Source organism: Watersipora subatra, chromosome 4 (genome assembly GCF_963576615.1).
Source record: "Watersipora subatra chromosome 4, tzWatSuba1.1, whole genome shotgun sequence".
Classification (NCBI taxonomy): Eukaryota; Metazoa; Bryozoa; class Gymnolaemata; order Cheilostomatida; family Watersiporidae; genus Watersipora; species Watersipora subatra.
In genome coordinates, this window is record NC_088711.1 from 48,367,027 (window position 1) to 48,386,995 (window position 19,969).

The 19,969-nt window shown below is 35.4% G+C and overlaps 2 protein-coding genes across 2 annotated transcripts in view; both read left to right on the top strand.

Annotated features, from left to right (window-relative positions):
* Positions 1-75: 75 nt before the first annotated feature.
* LOC137394307 (collagen alpha-1(I) chain-like) lies at positions 76-5,248 on the top strand. Its single transcript, XM_068081026.1, has 2 exons — positions 76-502; positions 5,157-5,248. Exons 1-2 carry the CDS (start codon positions 76-78, stop codon positions 5,246-5,248), a joined length of 519 nt encoding a protein of 172 aa, XP_067937127.1.
* Positions 5,249-15,571: 10,323 nt separating this feature from the next.
* LOC137394308 (uncharacterized) overlaps positions 15,572-19,969 on the top strand; it is a 30,079-nt gene continuing 25,681 nt past the window's right edge. Inside the window, exons 1-2 of the mRNA XM_068081027.1 lie at positions 15,572-15,653; positions 16,706-16,795. Of these exons, the coding sequence (XP_067937128.1) occupies positions 15,572-15,653; positions 16,706-16,795 (172 nt within the window). The remainder of the gene's footprint in view (positions 15,654-16,705; positions 16,796-19,969) is intronic.

Sequence of the window (19,969 nt, forward strand, 5' to 3'; positions counted from 1 at the left end):
GATAAAAAGGCTTTATGAAATTCAAGGTGAAAGTTATGTGAATGTATTAAGGATGCAGTGAGTAATCGTGGTGCTATGGGTAGACCTGGTACAGCGGGTAGACCTGGTACAGTGGGTAGACTTGGTGCAGTGTGTAGACCTGGCACAGGGAGTAGACCTGGTACAGTAGGTAGATCTGGTACAGTGGGTAGACCTGGTACAGTCGGTAGACCTAGTACAGTGAGTAGACCTGGTACAGTGGATAGACCTGGTACAGTGAATAGACCTGGTGCTATGGGTAGATCTGGTACAGTCGGTAGACCTGGTACAGTGAATAGACCTGGTGCTATGGGTAGATCTGGTACAGTGGGTAGACCCGGTATAGTGGGTAAACCTGGTACAGGGATTAGACTTGGTACATGGATTAGACCTGGTACAGGCGGTAGACCTGCTACAGTGGGTAGACCTGGTGCAGTTGGTAGACCTGGTACAGTGGGTAGACCTGGTACAGGGGGTAAACTAGGTATGTGGTTACTTATATATATATTGTCATTAAGCCGTGTGGCAGTGCAACTAGTTAAGCCAGCAATTAAACAGCTTTAGGAAGGACTTTTTTATCAGTGATATTTTTACTAAATTAGCACAAATCCACAGATTGTTTTAAAGCCAACAGTTTAGCTCATCTACACAATAGCCTGAGAGCATCGGCGTGTATCTTTAAAAAAGATAATTAGGTGTGTTGATGATTTATAGTTGCGAAAAAATGAAAAAGTTTTTATTGAGTCAGACTTTCTAGTCGTTGACTTAAATATATGTGGTTGATGGCAACGCTTCTACTGCCTCAACTTCTAAAGCATTTTTAATAGTCTGAACTGATGCGATTTAATTGATGATGGCTGTCAGCTGGATGACAGTTTAAATATATGAGATGTTTCAGTCAATAGTCTGTTCTTATGGCAAGCCTTTGACCAGGGCTTTTTGATTTCCCATTAGTCTATTTATCAATATGCGGGTCAAGGACTCATTTAATAGAGTTATGCCTTTTAATCACAAATTCTTATTGTTATACCAGCTTTTGGATAATACTGCTTTGCCGTAATAATACCGCTTTACCGCGCAATACTCTAATACTGCTTTAACTAGAGCCCTAGCTACATGTATTACCAGCTAGGGCGTTTGATCACATGTCCCTTATCAGATCGCTATACAAAAACTTATTTATGCATTTATCTTTCCTTGTGAGTTATTTAGTCTCCCATCATCATATCTATCTATCTGCTACATGAAAATTGTTTATGGAATACTTTCCTGATAGGTTAAAATGGTGCAGTACCCAAACCACACCGACAACTTTGTTGCTAAGATTACAGACTTTGTATAACTCTACAGCATTTGGGTGAAATACACCAACCTATTTTTGAGATTATAACTTTAATAGCTTAGCAAGTGTTCACAAGTCATCAAACTGTTTTAGCCTTGTTGTATAAGCATAGTAATCTTATACCACCCTATCTTATTACAAAATAATACCCAAGGGGTTAAATTTTGAATTATCTTCTTTAATGGGCTGACAATAAAACCAAAGTTATATTGTAGGTTCAGATTTGTAAATACACATATGCTTCATACAACCAATTGTTACTTTAATTTAAATATAACAAACCCAAGGAAATAATTTTGGAGTTATCTTTCCTAATTCATTGACATTGATTAAGAATTTTACTTACCGTAGTTATATGTAGGAAATTCCTAGGCTAGCTCAAAGGGTTTATGCATGCTTGAAATTAGACAGTTGTGGAATGTTTAAAACAATCATTAACTATAAAGCAAAACAAACCAACACTCCTACTAATCAACCAAAAGCAGCTTAAAGGTTGACTTGCAATAAAATTCACATTACAGTTATTTGGTATCAAAAGATTCACCATGTCTTACTCTGTTGTGTTGTAGGTGCCAAATATGTGGAAATGTGATTACAAGCTCTTAAAAGCTCAAAAACGAAAAGCCACCATAGATTGGAATCTCTTTATTTCTATGACATAGCCATGAAATTTGGCTTTTGTCTTGTCACGTGATGTTCTCACGTGAATTGAAAGGCCAATAAAAAGCACAATATAAAACTTATCGTAGCACTAGTTTATGACAAACACTTCGGGTTTTACCAAAGACTCTGTATCAAATATAGATGCTCGCTACTTTACAGTTTTGTTCCGGTTTGGTCTAATCGGCAAGTTGTAATCTGATCATGTGACCCACTACTTCGCAAAAAATTTCTACATCACTTTTCGATTATCACAAGTGACCAACAGGCTCGTCATGATTATCAGACAATGATATGTACTCCTTCAAGATAAGACTAAAAAATTAAACGAATTTTTACGGTAGGTTATGGGATATCACTGCTAAAAGTGACAGCATTACAATGACGATAAAACAGACACGTAAGAACAATAGACATGGTTTTATTGAATGCGTGAAATATATTTGCGAAAATATTTCGATGAATAAGGTTGCATGAAAGTGTAAACAGAAACCATCTCTCACAACTACGTCAAATTTGAACCGTTTTGGAAAGAGAATCCAAACTACGGCGGTTTCGTGTGGCTGCGATTTTCTGTTCGTTTTTGAGCTTTTAAGAGCTTGTAGTCACCTTTCCACATATTTTGCACTTACAACACAACAGAGTAAGACATGGTGAATCTTTTGATATCAAATAACTGTAATGTGATTTTTGTTGCAAGTCAACCTTTAACATTACAGCAAGACATGCCACTACTTCAGCTAACTAATCAAAGACTAGCTCATAACAAAGATTGGCTAAATAATATTACTGTTCATAAGATTTAGCATGAGAGCTTAAGATACATGCAGTTAGTTTTTTACGACAGTCTCATGACACTGTATATGCATTTTTGACTCGTGAGACTCTTCCTCAAAATCTGGCCACACTCTTGCAAAAAGATAAAATAAGAGGAAACAACTCCTTGTTTACCCCTCATTCCTAGTTATTTACTTCGAACAAAAAACAGAGATTTCAGCGATGAACTCAATTACTAGCTATGTTTTCAACTAGCCAGATGCTAAGACGACACAAGATAAAAATAAAAGATACATTATCATTGTGATAAACTTATTTACCAAAGTAGTAGTTGACTAGACCAATGATATAGCCATGAGTCAACCATTGATGTAAAGACAACACAACAAATTCACATAACTGACTCATGCCCAGTATGCCAGTATTTGCTAATTAGCTTAAATTTATAGGGAGTGTGCGATTGAAAAAGCTAGCATTTTAATATGACTCATGAAGGCTTATTCAAAAGGGGCATTGATAGGACAACTACTACTGCAACAATCATGCATAATTACGGTACATAGAGCTAAGCCACATCATGCACGTAAATCTCAAATGAACTGAGTAGTTTATTAGATTTCTGTTTGATAGACATGTCACATAGAACGATTCATTAAGACTGAGGCAAACCAGCTTGTTCCATAGAGTTATCTCGTCTGGATCAAATACCTAAACCCTGCTGCACCTTGTCATTCTCTTTTAGTAATGCCAATACCAATAACATAAACCATAAAAGAAAGCGGACCAGCTTTTTATTATTGAATAAAATAATGAGCATGGACTCATTAAAATTTGACTCCACAGAATGAGTTAACTAACAAACAACTGTTAATATTATCTCACTAAACACGCAATTGATTAGTAAATAATAACTGGCACAGGTCCAAAACAATTTTTCGTTGTTGATCTGCTATTAATTTCAGTGCATGTGGCCAGACAGTAGTATTTGCAGCCTCAACACAAAATTAATGCTTTTTACACTTGATTTAATGATTAGAGGCTAGGCGTGGTGGCAATGCTCAAATTACCCGAGTTATTTTTCAGCAATCACTGTGGATTGATAGCTACTGTTTTGATATTTTTGTGATTAATTTTTTTATAAAGCAGTCGGAGGTCTTTCAGAATTTTACAGATCCTAAGTATGCAATTGCAGCCATCTATTTAGACAACTGCATTTGATTCCCTCCAATAATGAGCAATGCATTTATTTTTCACAATTAACTGTTATTGATGCAGAAACACTGTACATTATGTCATTTCATGTCATTCCTACATTTTTTACAAATTGCGATAGCTTTGAGCATCTATTGCTAATTGTGTGTTTTGGTAGCCATGACAAACAGTAATTAAAATACTTAATAAAAGACATCAAATAATATATTTATACACAATACATAATTTAGTAAAAAATTTACATAGGCCTAATATATTTAATACTAGAACTATACAAGCTCTATAGAATGAATACCTGGTGTAATGCTCAACACATAAATCATTGTTGGATTATGCTTGATAGCAGGACTTTAAAAACGCTTGATAAAAATTGTAAAGATTGTTATCTCTCATGTGAAATGTGTACATCTTCTTACAAACACGAGGTTGACTTTTGTCATACAACTGGCTAACTCAGAATGTGCCGTGAAAAATACCTCTACTGTCTTGGTTTATGTTGTTTTCCTGTCAGCATAGCTCCAACTTATCACGGCTAGCAGCAGGATATCTCTTTCCTTAATAGTGTTTTTCTTACCTTATCACAAAAGCATTTATTTGAACTAATCTACAAGAAAAGCCCTTGAATTTATTTTGCTAATGAAATCAGCATATGCCGAGATATACTTTAGCTGCTACTGCAGTTCTATACAGCAAGTTATATTAGCTATAATGATAATCATTTTCCCTTTTGCTGCAAAAGCCTGTTTGGATTTTAGTCTCTGCCCTTTATAACTTTTTGTGTAGCACAATTCATGGTGTAAAATGAGGTTTTTAAGTATAAGCTCTGTACATTGAATACGAAGCACCTGTCATAAGCTGTCACTTGTCAGTGCTCATGTTTTGTTCTGATTTGTCAACCGTAATTTGTTAATAACCGATTGAGTTGGGAGTTTGTCATCTTTTTTTGCCAAATGTCTATAGTGTTGGTTACATAATAGTTTCTGGTTCATAATAATGTGTGTGTGCGTGCGTGCGTGTGTCTGCAAGTTTTACTGTCTGCCTTTCTCCTTTTTCTTTGTCTACTTTTGTAGTTGTATTGTTTGACCTTACACAATTGTGGGCTTTTCTCTTTCAACTGTTTTATAACTGTTATAATGCTGTCTTGCAGGCTACAGCAGTCAGTTAAGTTCCAGCATAAAACCAGGCAAATCCAGTTATCAAATTCAACATATAGCTACTTGGATCGGTATAGATTTTTAATGATTTTGCAGCTAGCATCGGCAATATCGATCTGTACAACATAGCAAACACTTGTCAGACTGCATGATTAGGTTAGCAGAGCGGTAACGATTTAAATAGAATAGCAAACATGTAGCTCCTAGAGCAGCATAAGACTGAAATATGACTATTCCACCATGCTTTATTTGTATCTATAGATAAGTTTATTAAGCTTTATTCATAGCCCAGTTTCTTAGTAAACAGATTTTGTTCTTGAGTAAGTGGATTATTTGATGTGGAGACGACCTCTTGTTTGTCTTTACATTCTTCTTTTACCCTGACCTTAGCCAGTTCATTATTGATTTGATCAATAAAGAATAATAACATAATTGTATTTAGTAGTTATTTGCTGCCAGCTGCTTTTTGGCTCTTTGAAATAACTGATTGCAACAGCTCGCACTAACATTTACTAATTGTGTAATTTTCATTGTCTTAGTTACCAACAATAATTACCAGCGAATTAGCAATACTTTTCATTTTAAAACAACTATCTTAAAGTGGGAGTGAAGCTAATTTTATGTTCAATACTTTACAAATTACAGGTACACCTGTTAAGTTACAGTTACAGTTGAACTGTTTGAATGGTATTTGAATGTTTTTAATCTCAAACAACCTATATAAGAACCAATCGAACTACAGTTGTGGCCAAAAGTCATAGATAGCATCCACCATCATTTTGACGCATAAATTGAGTTGATACACTTTTACTTTTGCACCTTGCAACTCAGACCATAGCTTTTCCTTCTTTCAAAACATTTAAACAAAAACAATGACAGTCGTCTCTGGGTACATGTACAGCTGATTATTTGGTAAACTAACTGAAAACAGTAAGTCTGTTTATAGACAAATATTAATTATTTATACTCCTGCATGATGACAGGAGCAGCTGTGGTTAGGTCGTAAGAGCTCTGGCTCATGGTCAATAGGGCAGTGGTTCAAGTCATATTCAGACCATTAGTTGTATTGAAAGGCCATCCGACCATGTGTGAAGTCAGGCCATTGATGACTAAACCAGCTACCCCACCTGCGCTCTCGTGTGAATGAGAAGGATGGCTAGCAGTCCTGCACGACTGAAAACAACACCTGAAAAAGGATGGAGAAGTTCTTCTGCGGTCAGCGATCCAGATATGGTGTCTCAATAAAAACACCCAACAGGAGGCAATGTCAATCTACTGTTGAAACCTGCCAAGGACAGTCATGGCACCACAGGCTAGCCGGGTCACGAACTCAAGGATTTTCGCCACGCTCATACAAAACAAAAACAACAGGGTAGACACACTTTTCGCGGTCTTCCGCACGAATATTCAGAAATACTAACAGATGTCAATTCTATCGGCCAAACACAACCTACTAATGGATGAGCAACCTATTAATGTATCCGAATACCTCATATAAAATAAGCCAACCAGGTTACATAAAGGTTAATATCCACTTTATCTCTGGAAATATGCCTGCCCGCAGTTTTTGGCCAAGATTAACCAGGGTTCATCATACACCAAAATGTCTCTTACGGGTTCTGGAGGTAGTCCGTTATTTAATATTATTGGGTGGGTCCATTGTCTCCGTACCAAAACTTAAACTATTTTTAAGCCAACCAAATTCACGCGTTGAATAAATCATGAGCACGTAAATGAACTACCACTCCACTACTACAACTAGCGCGTAGGTACCGTATTGTATGGCGTTGTGATTAGCTTACATTGTGGCTTCTATTCGGGACAGGGTGTTTATATGGACGCCCGAACTTAATAAACAGAACGGGGTCCCTCCGGAACCCGTAATAGACATTTTGGTGTATGATGAACCCTGGTTAATCTTGGCCAAAAACTGCGGGCAGGCATATTTCCAGAGATAAAGTGGGTATTAACCTTTATGTAACCTGGTTGGCTTATTTTATATGAGGTATTCGGATACATTAATAGGTTGCTCATCCATGAGTAGGTTGTGTTTGGCCGATAGAATTGACATCTGTTAGTATTTCTGAATATTCGTGCGGAAGACCGCGAAAAGTGTGTCTACCCTGTTGTTTTTGTTTTGTATGAGCGTGGCGAAAATCCTTGAGTTCGTGACCCGGCTAGCCCGTGCATGGCACATAGGAAGTACCGTAGAAACATGAATCACCTGTCATCACAGGACATGGTGTTGAAAGAAAGTGATCACGGCATCAAACAAACTAATTAAGCAAATACAGTATTTCATTACGTATAACACAGGGGGAAGACATAACATACGCCGTCATGGAATTATTTAATATTTAGAAAGATTGCTGAAGAATCATTCTCTCTGAATGGGATTGAGTGTTGATAAAAGAACAACAACCCAGTTGATGTCCTAAAATGATGGTGGGTGTTAATATCTTTATTCACGACTGTATTTTATAGTAGCCTTAAATTGTAGCTATCTATCTGGCATACATTAAAAAATAATTGAAAGTGATTACCTCATAGCAAAGTGCTGCCAAGGTCGGTCAATAATAATTGTGTACGACCTACCAGTTTGTGAACAAAAATTGAAGGAGCGTGCTATTTTTTCTTTGGCAACTTTCACAAGGAATGATTTTGTTTTAAGGCACAAAAACTAATTGCTAATTATATAGTTGCTAATTTGAAGATTAAAATATATTTGGATAAGCAAATGGTTTCACTTCATCTTGATTCTACTGTTTGTCTGATAACAGGCAGATTTGGCATGAGATGGCATGTAGTGTATACATTCAGGTAGGCTGACATGAGATGACAAGTATTCGGGTAAGCTGACATGAGATGACATTTATGCATGCAGGTAGGTAGGTTGACATGAGATGACACGTATTCAGGCAGGTTGATATGAGATGACATGTATTCAGGCAGGTTGATATGAGATTACATGTATTCAGGCAGGCTGACATAAGATGACATGTATTCAGGTAGGTTGACATGAGATGACATGTATTCAGGCAGGCTGACATGAGATGACATGTATTCAGGTAGGCTGACATGAGATGACATGTATTCGGGCAGGTTGACATGAGATAACATGTATGCAGGCAGGCTGAAATGAGATGACATGTATTCAATATATTCGGCAGTATATCCTTTGCAACTAATTAGGTTTGCTGCAATTTTTAAAATGCTTAACATATTTTGTGTTTTCTAAAACACTAAAATATTTTATGGTTATATTTTAGGTTTTAGATTTTTTATTAGATTACAATACACTACCTTCAAACTTCAACATGAAGAAACGGAGTCGGGTTACGATCTGCTTCATGTACGTAATACAGTGCTCTTTTAATATGCAGTGTATATAATAAAACAGAGTAGAAATGTTTAAGCAAATCTGTTGCAAATATTAGATTGGATTAAAATATTTACATTATTGTTTTGGACAAAAGCATATTGAATTTGAAATATTCACTTTACGAGCGGCCTTCTGGGATGGATTACGGTTGAAAACAGACTTTTAGTTTCAGCATGAGAGTTGAGAGTGCTCAGATTCTAATAGACCTGAATATATATTTCATTGCATAGCTGAGATTGACAATCTTTATGAACATATAACATGATTACCTTTAAATTTCTTTCTAAAATCAGCTATGCATAGCCTGTGTTCTTACAAATCACTGTAACACATAAAATTTAAAGGTCTAATTTATTAGAAAACTGGGCTTGTTTACAGCAACCTAGTTAAAATTGATAAGAGGTTCTGATCTCTGACACTTAATAAGCTTACTTATTGTTAACCGTAACTTAACTTATTGTTAACTGTAACATAACTTATTGTTAACTGTAACATAACTTATTGTTAATTGTAACATAACTTATTGTTAACTGTAACATAACTTCCTGTTAACTATAACTTAACTTATTGTTGACTTTACCTTAACTTATTGTTAAATATAAGGTAACTTGTCCTATCGTTAACTATAAATTATTAACTAGCAACTATACCTCAGACTATTAACGTTGACTATAACTACTGTATAACTAGTATTCCTTCATATCACAAACGGAAAAAACAAATAGAATGTTTCAAAAATTACACTTTAGAGTTATGCTACCCTGATATGAACAGGTACGACCAGCATCTAAATGCCCTGAATGCTGACGAACTAAATTTAATTTTAGGTTCTTATGGTTTAAAATACTCAGACTACATCTCTGATCTGCCTGACAATCCATTACATCCCTACTTTCCCAGAAAATCCACTACACCTTATACCAGACACCAGCATCTTACCTATCCATATTATAGAGCAGCGCTATGTAAAAAGAGTTCTTTCTTCCAATCTTTACTATAATAAGAGCCGTGTCCATATTTTTGAAGCCAAGTTAAGAGCATTAGGAAGAAATATTACACCATACCAAAATCGAAACTGGATAATCAGATTTTCAGCCAGTCACACTACCAACTTTACCATCTGACCATTTCACTGCATTGTGGAATAGTTGTGCAGTTACTTATTACACCTGATAATCTCTCACAGCATGCGGGACTCCCAGAATGCAAAGTACACATATCGGTAACTTTCCTTTACTATTCTTTATTTTATTTTTGGTTTCATGGTCTAATTTGCTTGGACCTCTGATAATGAAGTTAATATCTATCTAAATTGTATACTCTACATCTTTTTTAAGATTTGGCTGTGTCAGAATTGTCTTCTCTTTGTATAATCAAGGTGAGGTATTTAAAAATCCATTTAAATCCATTTATGATCATAATGAGGACAATAACCTTTTGGAAGTGTGCAAACTTTTAATAACTGAAACAAGAGTAATCAGCTGAACTTCAGTTATACTGAGAGATCACATCTTCAGCTGCGTATTAAGGATCCCATTCTATCAAGTTGTTGTATGTGTAATTGGTTATCATCAACAAAATGATGTTTTTTGTTACATGTCAAAAAGAAGAAAAAAAATGAAAAGCCAAAAAATCAAGAATTTTGGAGTGAGTTAAACAGACAAGCTTTAAAAGTTGGTAATCTAATACTTTTGCGAAGGAGTCGGGATAATGACTTGTAAGTTGTAGTAACAGAAAGCTCACAACCTGAAACATACAACAATGGAGGTTGTGTGTTGGTGTTGAAACCCCCACTAATAGTACTACCCATATATTTTGAATAAACAAAGAAGTATTACTCCATCGATTTATGCAATGATACAGCAATATTGGAGTGAATTGCAAAGCGTGTATTAATATATGGTAATCAATAAAACTCTTTTGTAATAGATCTACATAGCAGCTATTCATCTGATATGCTTTATAGAAATAACTGAATGTCGTTATGGCATAACAAAATGCTGCCAAGGTCAGTTACTGCATAACAAAGTGCTGCCAAGGTCAGTTACTGCATAACAAAGTGCTGCTAATGTCAGTCAATACTGTTTGCGTAAAAGCTCCAAATTTGTGAACAAAAGTAAAGGGTAAGTGCTAGATTTTTTGCAACTTTTTGCAACTTTGTTTGAAAGACAACTGAAACTGATGTGTATATTGTCAGGAAAAAGTTCTGTTTCTCTTGATTCTGTTGTTTGTCTCATAGTAAGCAGAGTTGACTTGAATTCTTGTCACAGATTGAAAGTACAAATGTACTACAGAAACAACATTCAAAACTGTTTGTAAAACCTTTTTGGGAAATTAGTGGAATAGCTGACAAAGTTCAATGTATGTAGATGGCAGAGTTGTGACAAACTAGAAGTGCATGGCATCATTGCAGTATAGTGTGCAGTGATTGTTCACTACGCGTTTACTTCTACTATGTCGTTTCTGAAACCCAGCGATTCATGCATATTGCAAACATGCAATTTTCAAAACTTGAAACTGCCTTTGTACTGCATCTGTGCATTCATATAAGTCTATACTGTGAATCAACTGACACTACTGGCTTTCAGAGTGCCAGTACTGCATTGTACAAAATTGTCAGATGCTATGAAAATTTGCTCTTACTACCATATCATTTAGGAATAGAGAGTCAGGTATTATCATCATTTTGGTAAAATTGTGGGTCCTTGTATTGTATTTTCATTAGCATTATTATTAATAAGTACAGTATTTTACAATCCTAATAGATTCCCATTTCAGTCATGTACTACATGCTAATTGTGATCACTTTGTTGACCTACTTCTACTCTTGAGCAGTTTAAGCAGCATTCACATCTTACAATTGTGTTGTGGTTGCGACCAAGTCAGCTCAATACTTGATTCTGTGATGAGTTGTTACGAAACTGCGCTGTGCATGTATGTAGAGTGTAATGCAAAAGTGCATACTGCCTTTAGCACTGTGAAATGCACTTTAGCAATACTTCTACTAAATACAACACTGCCCACGGTGCAGCAGGTAATACTACTACTACTGTACCAATCTACTTACTGCGCATTAGAAAATTGTTGTAACGCATGTATTGTACTGGGTATTGTGCAGTGGTAAAAGTACACAATGCAATTATACTGCATAGTGCATGGCTATGACATTTTTACTACTGCTACTGCACTGCTATTGCAACTACATAGATATTCAGGCTACATTTTACTGCTACTGTGATACATAATACATCTGGGCATCAGTGAGTACTAATCAATGCTTGTAATTTATGATTTACAAGTTGTTTTTGGTAATGGTCACAAACCCTTTTACAACAGCTTTTTACAAGTATAGCTGTTGTTGATAATTACTGAAGGTTGACCATGACATTTGCTTGCTTGCATGATCGCAGACAAAAAACCATGCATAGGTAAAAGCATTGGCTAGACATGGCTATACCCACTGAAAAACAACTTAACAACTGGAGACATGCCAACTTGTTATGAACAAGTAGCTGAGAAGTTGTCCACCCTTGCAGTTTCCTGATTAGTGTTCAGACTTGTTAGATTTGAGGAACAATTAATAGCCTGAGTACCCTGCCTGTAACTATCAGCGATTGTTTTGGGAACTGAACTCTAGCTATCTGTTTACACTCTGTCACTCTGAACCACTACACCACAACCACTTATATACATGTAGTATGGGTATAGTGTTGTACATTAAACCACCTTTTTACACGCCATCAATATCAATATTCCCCTAGAAGAAAAGCTGTTGTTTTTAAAAATTACAGATTCAACTTTATAAAACCGAATAAATTGTGCATAAATCACCTTTACTCTTTCATTCATAAGACGGCAAAAAAGAAACCCTAGCCTTTACCTTTTATAGAAATTTCAACCATTTCTGCTTTCATAGGTACAACAGTTAAAACATGCATGCGGCATTTAAAAAATTTAAGGTGCTCAGTAAAAAGTGACAAACAATCATCACATTCCAAAAGAAATAAAAACCTTCAGTCATAACCACATAAACACATTTTGATGATTGTTCGTAGTATAAAAAACTTGTAGTAGAGATAAAACAATGGTCTCTAGGTTATACATGGAAACTTCTATACGTGACAGGTGCACACAACTCTATGTTGTTCTTTAACACTCTGTGACATATATTTATACAATAAAAATCCTTAAAAAAACCTTTTTCTTCCTCCAACACCTAGGTATAGTTGTAAACATGTTAGTCTAATTATTTTTATTATGATATGAGCTAAAGATCTGACAGACAAAACTAGTTTTGTTTAGGTGTGTGCTAACTAGTAAGTAACTGGTAAGGTAAATTGGTAGTACAAACTTACCTTACCAGTTACTTACAGATGATAGTTACAGATGTGTTTATATCATATGTTATGTATAGATATGTGTAGATGATATAAACACAATTAAGTCGTTATACAAAAAGGTTATAAAATTTACTGTATGATATTGGGTTTATCCTTCATGATTAAATAAATATTTGATGGAATATCTTTGAGTATTCAAAGCCTCAAATCCTTGCTTTTTGTTGGATAGAGTAGGCTAGACCACTTTACACCAAAGGCGTCTGATGCGTATAATCTCTGATAAGCCACCACTGATTTCATCTCAGTCTCTGATTGTTCAGCGTTTTCTGTTACCTATTAATAAACTTTCACAGTACAAAGTTCATTTGAAAGCACATTCAAAATTTTATTCAAATGATTAAACAGTAAAAATATTCTCACTCAAATACTAGATTTTTAAAAATCAGTCTAACATTACTGATATTATATATATATTTGATATATAAAATATATTGAGAAATGAAAACTACAAAACTGTTGAGCATTCTCTTCTAGTGAACTGCAACCTTCTTCTTCGACTGTATATTTAACATAAATAATATTTATATATAGCTCATTACAAAAGTGATGAGCTTAGGAAAGGTTAATAGTGCCGGACGTCTCACAGAGTGCTCAATCAAACCGAAGTGAGGGAGCATGTACTCATGCTACAGACAGTACTGTTTCGGCTATTGAAGCCTCATCAGTGCAGCTCAGAGCTCAGGCAAGAGACACATATCCTATTACCAATGAGAGTTGACTTCCTACCATTTTTCAGTTATGTTTCTTTATGGTTATAGGACAGGTTTTTGTACAGCATTACTCATTGGTTCAATTATGTAATCCATTTTTAATTTTTGCAGATCAATGTAAGATATTTCATAGTTAGAAGATATTATATCCTGAATAGATTTTTAGCAGGAAAGTTCCCCTTCTTGCTATTGTGCCCTTTCCAATGCTGGTGGTTATGTAAACAGACTTTTATTGATTAAACACGACGGGCAGTAGCTGCTTGATTAGATGAAAGTCAGAAGGCATTATAGCAGTTGTTTCTTTTCATCTTTTTGTTCAATTGGATCTATTCATCTTGCGTGCTGTATGAGGCATGATTGTTTATTTTTGTAACAGTGTTGCTGGACTAAACAAACCGTTTCTAGCTTTTAAGCGAACACATGTAGTTAGCCATGTAAAAGGATTGGTTCACAGGCTAAAATTTATGTAATGATTCGTAAGCTAGGTTAAACTTTTTGGTCTAAAGTCAATAGATGATAATCTATAATTAGCTTTTAACAGTTTGTTTTGACTGTAAATTTGCAAGTGGAAACATCGATCTACACTTCTGGTTGATTCTTCTTTGTCATTTTTATTATTAGAACAAAGGAGCTTATTCTGTGAGAATATAGTACAGTACTTGACTGAATTCCAACTTTCTGTTTACATTCTGCAAATCTGAACCACTATACCATAACAGCTTATATACATGTACGTGTAGTATAGGTAGATCATCGTACATTAAACCACCATGTAAGTTGCTATATCTGATGTTATGGCTGCTGCAATCAAACAATCCTTAGTTATTCAAATAAGTCCAAAATGCAATCTAGTCTATTTTTAAACATTTATAAAGGTTTCAAAACTTTATCACAGTTAAAATGCTCAGAAGCGAAATGTGCAAAATGATGCCACTAGTTGCTATCATTGCTATAGTTGATATCGGCTATTGTGTTCAAGTTACAGCTTTTCTATAGCTTTTCTATAGCTTTTCTATAGCTATATATTCTATCAGTCTCTTTGCAACTATTGATGTGCTAATCACACTTTCATCTTATCTGAGCATTATGGATGAGAAGAGAAACTAGTTTTCTCTTCAAACCGTTTCTAGCAGTTTGTGGTTGTTAATGTGAGCTCCTGAAGCAGAGCTAAAATCAATTATATTTGGAGAGGTATTTACTTGATACTAGTAAAAAGGCTTTAACCTATTGATTGTCTGATCAAAAGTTCTATGAGAATCAATAGTATTGAGCTTTTCTTACAAGGTTAAACTTGATTTCTAGCAAAAACTTCCTTGCCACCTGTTTGCGCAAATCAAAGCTATTTTCCCAGGACCTCTGCTATATCTATAAAGCTACTTTAAGGATTACTAGCAATAACTATCCATACAGGCTATATTTAAGGTAATCTCACTCCTGCTACAGAATGCTAATAATAATACTATAAAATGTTATAAATTATTTTGAAGCTAGCTTTTGGCAGAGAATGTGCTCAGTTATTAAATTTGAATGTAAAAGAAGAATTTCATTTACAAACATTTCACAAAGTTGTTCAGTGAATTAAAATAATAGAAATAGACAATCTGAAGTGAGTGAAAAGGTTGGAGTTAAAATAGAGGTTAAAAATAATTCATTAAAAAATTAAAAAATATAACAATGAGCAAGTTAAAATAGGTTATAGTTAACTTAGCCTGTGATCGTAATCATTGTCTTTAAGTATACATTGTCTGTCTCTTGTGTGACCAAGGCTACATCTCAGTTCACATGTTTTATGATAATGTGACAATAAAAACACTTTTTTATTTATGTTTCAATTATTACTTTAAAATTTTATTTATGTTCCTAAATTAGTTATTCACAACTATATTTAATTAAATTTTAGCAAAACAAAAAACGAAATGGATTCTCACACCTCCCGTAGAGGAAAGGCAAAGGCTACAAAAAGAAAAATATCAGAAGAAAATGTCAAGGACAAGAAGGGTGGGTATATGAGCAGCATTTGAATTTTGTATGAATTTACTTGACAAAAACATGAGGTGATGACACTAGAGATTTACAACTGTACTATAATGTAGCAGCTACCAGATCTTCTAGTAGCTCCCAGAGAGGAAAGGCAGACGCTATATAGCCAATTAAGATCTATTTTGATTCTGAGATTTGCAGTTATGACTTGTGTTTGATATTCATGACTTCTTTAAGTGTCTTGTGTAACTGAGTTCATTAGTCATGTACAACTTAATTTTAGTATAGCACAGATATATGCACTACAATATCTGCATTACAAATGTAAACTTATGCTTTACCGTTTTTTGATTCCCATTTTTTCCCATTTTGTAACAATAAAAATAGAATTAACATTTAATTACAATGCTTAAAGTTCTCTTACAAAAGGATCACTGAACTTTTGCTTCAATGTTATCTTCAGGAGAGTGAATATGACTTGTGCTTGATTTTGAGGGAAATAAGATTTTGAGGGAGATGATTGAGCGAGAGATAAAGGAAAGAGAGGGAGGTGAGTTAGAGAGCAAGATGATTGAGAAAAAGAGAGATGAGAGAGAGGGAGAGGCAGGGAGAAAGACAGACAAGTGAGAGAGATGAGTGAGAGAGAGATGAGTGAGAGAGAGATGAGTGAGAGAGAGAGAGAGATGAGTGAGAGAGAGAGAGAGATGAGTGAGAGAGAGAGAGAGAGAGAGAGAGAGAGAAAGCAATGAGTGAGAGAGATGAGTGAGAGAGATGAGTGAAAGCGATGAGTGAGAGAGATGAGTGGAAGATATGAGTGAGATGTACATGAGTGAGAGAGAAGAGAGAGAGAGAGAGAGAGAGAGAGAGAGAGTAGTGTGAGAGAGGAGTGTGAGAGATGAGGAGTGTGAGAGAGAAGTGAGAGAGATGACTGAGGGAGAGGAGTGAAAAAGAGAGAGAGGAGTGAGAGAGGAGTGAGAGAGAGGAGTGAGAGAGAGGAATTTTGTATAAATTTGCTCAACGGAAAACATGAGGTGATAAAACTAGAGATTTACAACTGTACTCTGATGTAGCAGCTACCAGATCTTCTACCAGCTCCCAGAGAGGAAAGGCAGACGCTAAGAAAAGAAGAGTACTATTTGAAGATGTCAAGGACAAAAAGGGTGGGTATACATGTATAACCATCAAAAAATATTAAGTGATAAAACTAAAGATATACAACTGTCCTCTGATGTAGCAGAAAGGGCTATACATACCTCGTACTCTGCAAATATCTAACCAGGAATTGCGATGTAATGAGTTTTTACATTTCTTTTACAAAAAAGGGGTCAGTTAAAATAAAATCTAAGTAAAATATCAATGGATTACTATACTAAAAGCCATGTCCATCCACTTTTCGACTACCTTAACACATCAAAGAATAATTGTACGCATATACATGTAGTTATTGCGCATGACAATTTGGCATGGCACACGGAACTGTCAGCGTACTAGTATTAATAATGTGGTAACATTTATCTTCTAAATAAAGAAATCATTTTTTGTCATTGCGTTTGGATGCGTGAGTGGGTAACTGGGTGCGTGAGTTGGTGCACGTGTGTGCGTGCGTGATTCAAGCAGTTTGGCTTGTCAATTAAGATCTAGGTATTTTGATTCAGAGATTTGCAGTTATGACTTGTGTTTGATATGCATGACTTCTTTAAGTGTCTGGTGTAACTGATGTCATTAGTTTTACACAACTTAATTTTAGTATAGCGCAGATATATGCACTACAATATCGGCATTAGAAAAGTAAACTTATGCTTTTCTACTTTTTTATTCCCATTTTTTCCCATTTTGTAACAATAAAAGTAGAATTGACACATCATTTCAATGCTTAAAGTTCTCTTACAAAAGGATCACTGAACATTTGCTCCAATGTCATCTTAAGACGAGTGAATATGACTTGTGCCTGACTTTGAGGGAAATAAGTGAGCGAGAGATGAAGGAAAAAAAGAAGGTGAGTTAGAGAGTGAAATGATTGAGAGAAAAAGAAATGAGAGAGAGATGAGGAGAGGGAGAAAAACAGACGAATGAGAAAGAGAGAGAGAGAGCGCGCGAGAGATCAGTGAAAGAGATGAGAGATTTATGGAGTGAGAGGAGCAAGAGGAGTGAGAGAGATGAGTGAGAGAGATGAGTGAGAGAGATGAGAGAGAGACAAATGAGAGAGAGATAAGTGAGAGAAATAGAAAGGCGAGATGATTGAAAGAAAAAGAAATGAGAGAGAGGAGGAGAGGGAGAAAGACAAACGAGTGAGAGAGGCAGACAAGTGAAGGAGAGAGAATGAGAGCGAGAGCGAGAGCGAGAGCGAGAGCGAGAGCGAGAGAGAGAGATGAGTGAAAGAGATGAGGGAGAGAAGAGTGAGAGAGATGAGTGAGAGAGATGAGTGAGAGAGAGAGATGAGTGAAAGAGATGAGAGAGAGAGATGAGTGAGAGAGAGAGAGATGATTAAGAGGGATGAGAGAGAGAGAGAGATGAGGGAGAGAGAGAGAGAGAAATAGAGAGAGGGAGAGAGGGAGAGAGAGAGAGAGAGAGATGATTGAGGGGAATGAGAGAGAAAGATGAGGGAGAGAGATGAGTGAGAGAGATGAGTGAGAGAGAAAGTGAGAGAGATGAGTGAGAGAGATGAGTGAGAAAGAGAGACGAGTAAGAGAGATGAGTGAGAAAGTGAGATGAAAAAAATATAAGAAAGTGAGAAGGAAAAAGAGAGAGAAAGAGGAAGGCGTATAGGAATGCCATAAAAAGTTTTGACCACAATCAGGTTGATAAACCCGAACATCTAGCCTGCTATTTTCTTAGCTTGCACAGTGGTGCAAAAAGCAAGGCACCATCTAACAGTCTACAGGTCAATTCCAGCGCAGGTCGGAAATTTGAGAAATTATTGTAGAGGGAAAAGCAACTTTATTTATATCTTGATATTAGTAGGTCTCAAAAATGAAGATGTCTAAATATGTCTTGAAAGATAAACTGACTCATTGACATCACCTTATGATAATATTGCTGCCCATAGATAACTCAAACATGAAACAGTTTCACCCATCTGGAGCTATATAGCCTACTAAAACGTTAAATACTTTATAGCTGTATTAATATGACATACTTTGTATTCTTTTGCTTTGCAATGCTGTATATAGCAGTTATATCTTTTATTTACACATTGAAAAACGTGGTGTTGTGTAACTTTTAAATTGTGGCACTTTTCCAATCTTTTGAGCAAAAATGTGCTTTTGGTTTTTGACTTTAAGAGCGCCAGAAATACATGTATATTAGTTAATTAACTTCAATGCAGTCGTTACACTTCCTGCGTAACAATGCATATAGACTCGCTATTATATTTTACTAGCAAGAGGAAAACTCAACCTGTCATTATTTATGATTTTGCTATCATATGATCCTATTTTCGCAACATGAAACATCGCCATCACGAGGATCCATATGTGTGTCTTGTCATTTAGGGAAATGAAAATTAATCTAAATTCTTTATTGTAGAGCAGATCTTTATAAGAAACGAAATAGCTTAGAGTTCTAAAATTATACATTTTAAGTTTTAAGTGAGTGTCTCTAAGGTAACTTGCTCAAGTTTATTAATACTTGATTTTTATTTTCACATCATGATTAAACTGTTAGTGTCCACTTGTATTGCTAGAACCTACTCAAACAACCTAGTTTCCAACATAATGTGAAAAAAAAACTTCTAATTGAACGCCATGGCGCCATTTTTCAACCCTTCCTTTACAGTGGTGCTCAGTTGGAGGGGGCGTTCAAACAGAGGCTGGCGTTGAAATTTTCAATTGACACACAGAAATTTTGGAAAGATAAATTTAGTTCTTTTACAGGCGAAGGGAATTTTGCTTATATTTTGCTCTCTTTTTCTGGTGGAGCAATATTAAACCTTTTTAATGCAATAAATCTGCTAACTTACCTTCAGTTTGTCAAAGATCTCTAGATAAATATGCATTGAGAAACTAAAAAATATCTTTACCAGCTGATATCTATCACTTGTAACTAACCTGCAATGATATAATAGCCTTCTGTCCTGCTTCACCATTTTGCTAAGCTTTCAATTTTCATTTCATTCTAAATTTGAACACATATTTTTATTTTATATCTATGTTTACCAATGTGGCATAAAAGCTCATTGCACTCATTGATATGTTTTCTATAGTTCGCAACCAAAACTAGCTTTTTATGTGCAATAGAAGAGGAGTTACGAGCGCCAAGCAATTGTAAGATCAGATTATTGCAATGATGCTATCAAATAATATGCTATAATTCTGCGACTTTGTAAGTTATAAGGT

Coding starts and splice junctions, on each gene's coding strand:
- LOC137394307 (XM_068081026.1), top strand. CDS start 76: ATGGGTAGACCTGGTACAGCGGGTAGACCTGGTACAGTGGGTAGACTT. Junction 503..5,156: donor TGGTACAGGGGGTAAACTAG/GTATGTGGTTAC, acceptor GCTGTCTTGCAG/GCTACAGCAGTCAGTTAAGT.